This window comes from Bicyclus anynana, chromosome 21 (assembly GCF_947172395.1).
Source record: "Bicyclus anynana chromosome 21, ilBicAnyn1.1, whole genome shotgun sequence".
Classification (NCBI taxonomy): domain Eukaryota; kingdom Metazoa; phylum Arthropoda; class Insecta; order Lepidoptera; family Nymphalidae; genus Bicyclus; species Bicyclus anynana.
The window spans coordinates 12405805-12412734 of NC_069103.1; the positions used below are offsets into that span (position 1 = coordinate 12405805).

A 6930-nucleotide genomic window follows, 5' to 3' on the forward strand; every position below is an offset into this window, starting at 1 on the left:
ACTCCACGTCCATACTTAAAAGTCAAAGGTTAACATCTCGAAATTTTTGATTCGTATATTTGCAAAGACATCTTATTTTACTGCTATCCACATTTATAGCTCCCATACACGATGGAACATGGCAATATCCCAGGGTCATCATGTTGGCCAACCCATTTAATTTGTCATGTTGAAGAGAAATAATTAATGAAAAAAAATATAAGAAAAGTTCATTTTATTTCATGAAAAAGAAATCTTAAAATACACTTTTAAGTACATTGTAAATACCACAAATACATAGATAATTCTACGATTATAATATAAAAATATTTAGTACCATGCCATTTGCCACATCAAGTGCAGTTTACTAGTGCTCTAAATAGTGGTTTATTTGTTGATATTTGGGGTGTTCTTCTAATTTTGAGGTAATCCAAAAGCAATCATTAATAGACTTATAGATAATACATTCACATAAATGTTTATTTCCCTGCGGCGGCTCTTTCTTCGTTCTCCTGTTCAATTTCTAACAACCTTTGTAAAATTCTTTGCTTCCTCCTTTCCATTGGTGTTTTGGACCACCATGACTCTGCTGCCACATCCTGGTAAAATATTTATTTTGTACAAAATCACGTAATAAAATAAGTTTAACCACCTTAAAATTACACACCTAACATTATATACTAATGTAAGGCATATTATATTACATTATATGAAAGTCAATGAAAATAAATCCTAATAAATAGATTTTAATGAAATTCAGAACACGAATATTTTGATTAAAAAGAGTTTTACTACATCCATCAAGATGTAGTAAAACTTAAAGCTTGAGTAAAAAATCACCATCAGCTAATTTAACTATATCGATTCAAAGGAAGATAGATAATAATATTAGACTAAAGGAATAATATCACACCGAAATAAGAAAAAACCTTTTTAAAATTTATAAAATAAATAAATAGATCTTACATGCTCAACGTAAACAGGTTCGAAAGAACTAAGTTGAACAGCAACTTCTTGAGCAGTAAATGCTCGGACTCTTAACTGAAGACGTCTCTTCGTTGTCAGAACCGCGTCCAATGCAGCCAGCAAAGTACCTAATTAACGATCAATTCATGAAACTTCTTCAATGAACCACTTAGTGATCACTACAAAATAGGTTACGGTTAGCCTATCTGGCTTTGGATAAGAATGTCCTAGAGTCAGGTTCTGGGTCGAACTGTAAAGTACTGATCGACTATGGGCACATATGTTAATGATGATTAAAACGTCAAACATTATTACTGGTAGCCCGCCAAATCTCATTGAAGTTACATGGTGAGCTAAGCTACATATTCTTTCTCTTTTTGAAGAAGGGCAGGCGATAAAATGGGCTGATAAAGATAATAATGAACATCTAAGTCGTTAATAAATCCAGTACAACAGTAGCATTCTTAAACTGACTTTTTCCAAACTAAGGTTAGACATTTAAATCACTTACCAATCGTATACGAATCAGAGACCCTTGATAAACATGACAGTTCTAATTTGGGTGACAACGCACCAGCTTTGTGCAATGTAGTACGCCACATCAACGATATGCTTCCATAATCAGCCCTTGGTATTTGTATGACCTTCGAATAACATTGAAATAGGAGCTTTTGTTCCGCCTCCCATGGTGTTCGAGATGTACCCACGAATAAAACACGGTCTTCAGGGCAAATTCCTGTAACCATCAAAAAATGTACTACGTCCATAGAATTTATGCCATCGTTAGCAACTTTTGAAGCAACACAATACTAATTAAGAAATTTTACGAACCTTTAATTATTTTCACCAAATCTTTCTTCAACCTCTTCGGATCAGTTTTATCCGTTTTTGGTATCTTTTTTACGAACGGTTTTTCTGCATCGTTCATCCAAAGCACAGATGGTTGTAAAAGTCTTGATACTTTCATGATCAAATGTATTAGCATAATTAGTCCAGATTTTCCTGGATATTTTCCTACTAAATTTGCTGGTGTTAAATCGAAAAGCGTAGCTCCAGTTTCACTGCAAATAGCGTGTACTAACATTTTCTTCCCACTGCCTGACGGACCTAATTTTATAAAAACATAATTATAATTTCGTCCTTCTCTTTAATGTTTGACTATGGAAATCAAATAGTTACCCGATACGAGAACAGATCTCACTAGAGGTGAATTAGTCCTAACATGTTCAGATCCAAGAGGCAGTATGCAGAATTCTTTTATCAATTGACGAATATCGCCTAAGCACGGTGATGGTTCCTGACCTTGCTTCTTACACTCGTTAGCAACAAAGCTCTTCTCGCCAATAAAATCATCGATTTTTACTAGAGGATAAGGGCGTATGATTCCATTAGTCACCAATTCTTCAAAAAGTGATTCAGTTGTGCGATCGGGTGTTAAATCTTTTTCCTTCTTTTTCTTGCTTTTTTTACCTCCGCGTCGCACCTAAATTATTAAGCAAACATTTAAATACAATAGTGCACAATCTAAATAATATGATTATCCTAGTAGTGCTCTTACAATAAATCGAATTGAATTAACTTACTTTCTTTTGTGGTTTCTTAGCTTTTTTTCCTTTATGTGCTCTATCCCTATCCAAAGCTGCCTGTAAAAGTTCTAACTCGCTCCTCATCATATCGTCTACAATAATTCGAATTTCTTGTTCTATCTTAATCATCTTTTCTCTTTCTATCATTTCGTTATCACATTTCTCATCGTTTTTTACCTCTTCTTCTCTAAATTTCCAAATGTCTTCATACCTATAATATAATATATTGTTTAATACAACATATAAAAATGACAATGTATTCGATCGAGACGCACGGAAGTGCGTCAGCTAAACACAGAAAATGGCTGACAAACCGACAGAGGTATTTTTACATGAACCACTTAAGGCCACTTTTGTCTACTTAGTAATAAAATATTACTGTAAAAATAAAATGTAATTTTATTAAAAATAAATTAAAAATATAATATTGTTATGGAAAATGTGTTCACTTAAATTTTATACTTACTCTTCGTTGGCACTGACAATATCATTTAAAAACGCTGAAGGTGTACATTTAAAAGACTTCAAGTCTTCTCCTTCATCTTTGTTTTTATTTTCATCGACTTTATTATTTTTCTTGCTCTCTTTACTTTTTTTAGAGTCTTTTGAAGAAACAGGCGATGTTTTACTTAGATCACTGTCCATACCAGTACCTATAACACCAAAGATTCTTAACATAGGGCGAGCAAATGATTCTGTAAGATATAGCCAATATATTTTTTATTTTTTTACCTTGTCTACTGAACATTGCTCTGCTGCCACCGCCTTCTTCTGAAGGAAAGTCAGGGAATTTCCCAGTCCTTTCAAAGTATTCTGAAATCCATCTTCTCAGTTCATCTCCGATACGTTCATTTATTTTGACTCCATGCTGACTTCGAAGTTGCTCTTCAGTTTTTTCTAATGATTCCAGGTACTCCTGTTCATATTCTTTTTGAACCTTACGACGTATTTCTTTTACCTATAAATTAAATATTATATTACTAACTGCAAATATTATGTGTAAATAGTCGTAGTCACTTTACCTCTTCTGCCTTTTTTATGGCTTTAGATTCGGTATACGGTGCTAATTTCATTCCTATTAGCAATTGTTCCTCATGTTTCCTCCTTTTTGTATCCCTCCTTGCTATAAAACCTCTCCAAACTCGCTGTATAGCAGTTGCTGCTGACGCCGACATCTCTCCCTTTTGATCTCGGCCCTTTTCTTTTAAAAGGCGAATCTCTTTCATAAACTGCCCTCTAAAAAACAAGCACTTAATTTCATTACGATGTTGAAATAATTCAATGATAATGCCAAATCTCCAAAATACAAGTTTTTTACTTTACCTCAGTCTTCCTTGTCGAGCCCTTTCATGACTTTGAATTATGATAACAGCTTGCTGTTCTGTTAGCACTAAAGACCTTGGCTTTGGAGGCTCATAGCCGAGCTTCCTTAATGTATCGGTTATAAAGTATCGTCTCTTTTCGACTTCCTCTTCTCTTTCTCTGACAAAATATTGTGGAACAACTGGTTCTGCTTCATGAGGTGTAACTCCAAGTTTTACAAGTATCTGTATGTAAATTTAACTACATTATGTACAAAGATACAATAGCTTCTATGGACTTTAAATAACTTACTGATCTAATAATTATCATAGCAAAATATTCGTTGTTTCATGCTATTTAAACTAGGTACGTATATCTCATATTATTTGCTATCTTCTAAAGCCACGTGGAGTTTTTCCTCCTTAATTGCCTATCAAATTTACCTATGATAGGAACCCGGGCTAAATACGCCATCCGATAAATTAAAAAGATACTATTTATCTTCTGGAAGATAAAGCCTTGGACTAATAAACGAAACATGTAGGTCATAAATATATTACAAAACTTCTACTTACCTCATCGTCATCATAAGTGTAATCTGATAAATGAAGTTCAACCAAATCGTGTTTTATTTCCAAAAGCCGTCCCAAACAAGCCTCAAGTAACCGTTTAACTATCAAGCGCTTTTGTGGCTGTAAAAGTTGGTCGTACACCGCGTCTAATCTAGACAATAGCGTCGTGTATCTTATACGTAAATCCGATAGCAGGGGCTCAAAAGTTGACCTCTCAGCGGTTCCAGCTTCATAAACCGCTTCATCTGCCTGTGTTGCTTCAACTATTAATTCTGATGTGTCACAAATTAAATCATTGTACGTTTTGTTCGACATTTTACTTCAACTTCATGTAAATTTTACCTTTAATTAAATACGTCTATTGATTGTTGGGTTAAAGTGACTTCATTTATAAAAATATTACCTATACGTAATTATAAATTAGTTACAAATAAATCAATGTAAATAAAATTTTATCACAATCCTTTACAAAGTATTATTATTAATATTACTAAAACCAAAACTTACTACCTCTTTACAAAAATATTTACTGCTTATAAATCTTTGCATTTATATAAAGTAACCATTTCAGCACACATCACAATAAATTCACTGTTTTATTGCACTTTTGTTTGTAAAATATAGTTTTAAGCCCCACACTTGTCCCATTGTGAACGTTAACTGTTGCACAGTTTACTGAACAATTTGCATACGCGACGCAATATAAGTTGATAAGTAAACATAAACGAGGTATTAGACAAATAATCCTAAATGAAATTCCCTTAATACTCTTTCTAAAAACATAAAGAGGTGAAACACATGTAATATTTCTCCACCCACGTCAGTATATTGCGTATAATCTCAAAAAATATGCGCGGCTTTATCGAACAAACAACCATCAGTCGGTTGTTATGGTGCGTGCCCTGCTCGACTTATTTTTTTACTACACTTTTTTATATTGTGTATATAAAAAAGTAAATAGTAAGTAACTTTAATCTAAAGTTTAATTAATTATATATAGCCAGGTTTAATTTTATTTCCAGTTAATGTGGTTGTTTTAAAAAAACTTTTTTAAAAACAAGCTAGCATGAAATAATATAACTATACGTAATATACACAAAAATTGCATATTTCATATTAATTTTACATAATGTTTAAGAGTAGGTACACTCATGAGAAGAAAACTACAATATTACCTCAAATATCCTCCATCTTTAGACTAAAAAAAATTACTTCATGTTGTTCAAAAGCTTCCAAAGTTTGATCCATAAATACGAGCACAACATCAAGGCAAATCAGAATAAGGCCGGTAAAAATGATTCTAATATATTATTAAAAACAGTCGAATGGGGAATGAACCTTCGTTGCTATCACAATGTTACACTCGGATTAACGTGTTTATTTTTTGTTATTGTTAAATTATTACGCAATACTGGGTCAAACTTTTGGACAATGCCGATGTATTTATCTTATCTCAAGTTTTTAACCCAATGCCTCCATGGAAATTCATGTTATGCTATTAACTATTTTAAAAGCCACCCTGCAGTATGTTGGTCTAGGAGAAAAGTCTTATACATATAATGAAAAAGGGGTTTTCATTGTTTTTTTTTACATTTTCTAACCAGTTAAGTAATCGTATTAAGCTGAAAGTTTTAGGGTATCTCATTCTCATTCATGGGTACTAATATTATAAAGCTGAAGAGTTTGTTTGTTTGTTTGATTGAACGCGCTAATCTCAGGAACTACTGGTCCGATTTGAAAAATACTTTCAGTCATAGATAGCCCATTCATATCAAGAACGGTTATATTATATGTTCAAAAAACTACGGATCCTTCCTGAAACTCCAATAATGTAACCCAAGGTGTACAAAAGTTTTGTTTACATGGCGTGCGCTGTGAAAACTATTGATGTTAGAATAACGTACTACAACTTTGTAGAACACATCATTTTCTACAAAAAGTGTCGTGACAGCATATATCTATCTTCTATATTTTAGCAGATATAGTACCTTTTGTACTTTAATAAATTATTTAAAACATATACTAAGGTTTACGTCATTATTTACACAACTAAACTTAAATCCTTATCAAAATGAATTACTTAATAATCAAGAGGACATTATAGAGATAAAATTTGCCTCTTGCAGTATGTCATATAGATATATAGTCATATAGATTCAAAGTTAATACAAAATTTCTAAAAGACAAAAAAATGCCGCTAAAAGACGCCCCGCGGTCTCACCCACATAGTTGCTGTACCCGTAGGGGTAAAAATATAAAAATTAAGGTTCCTATAGCAAATACAAAATATCGGAAAAAATATGGCTGATAAGCTCGCACTCAAGAGTGTGCAATATGTAATTTGGTGGTTACAAATGGTTCTAGATCTCAGATTCTGGAAAAGTTAGGAGCCTGATATTTGGGTAAATGATATTTCAAAGTGTTAGTTAGCTTCGTTATGACTATACAAAACACACAATTTGTAAAACTTTTCTCGATAGTTTATTTTTTTGAAAAATACATGTTTTCCTCACATTTTGCTTTCA

At 32.6% G+C, this 6930-nt stretch overlaps 1 protein-coding gene across 1 annotated transcript; it reads right to left on the minus strand.

The window, feature by feature from the left end:
• Positions 1-275: 275 nt before the first annotated feature.
• Positions 276-5259, minus strand: LOC112054881 (IQ and AAA domain-containing protein 1-like). The gene is made up of 11 exons (XM_052888100.1): positions 4409-5259; positions 3855-4078; positions 3554-3767; positions 3264-3489; positions 2998-3184; positions 2529-2742; positions 2125-2428; positions 1777-2052; positions 1457-1681; positions 946-1073; positions 276-578 (listed from the first exon to the last, which is right to left on the minus strand). The coding sequence occupies exons 1-11, from the start codon at positions 4718-4720 to the stop codon at positions 459-461; spliced, it is 2430 nt and encodes an 809-aa protein (XP_052744060.1). The 5' UTR covers positions 4721-5259; the 3' UTR covers positions 276-458.
• Between the last annotated feature and the right edge of the window lie 1671 nt (positions 5260-6930).

What these genes read in the sequence shown, in the direction of transcription:
- LOC112054881 (XM_052888100.1), bottom strand. Translation starts at nt 4,720, where the DNA reads ATGTCGAACAAAACGTACAATGATTTAATTTGTGACACATCAGAATTA. An exon ending in ATTGTCAGTGCCAACGAAGA is followed by an intron (nt 2,743 to 2,997) that starts GTAAGTATAAAA and finishes ATTATATTATAG; the next exon opens with GTATGAAGACATTTGGAAAT. An exon ending in CTCTGATTCGTATACGATTG is followed by an intron (nt 1,074 to 1,456) that starts GTAAGTGATTTA and finishes ATCGTTAATTAG; the next exon opens with GTACTTTGCTGGCTGCATTG.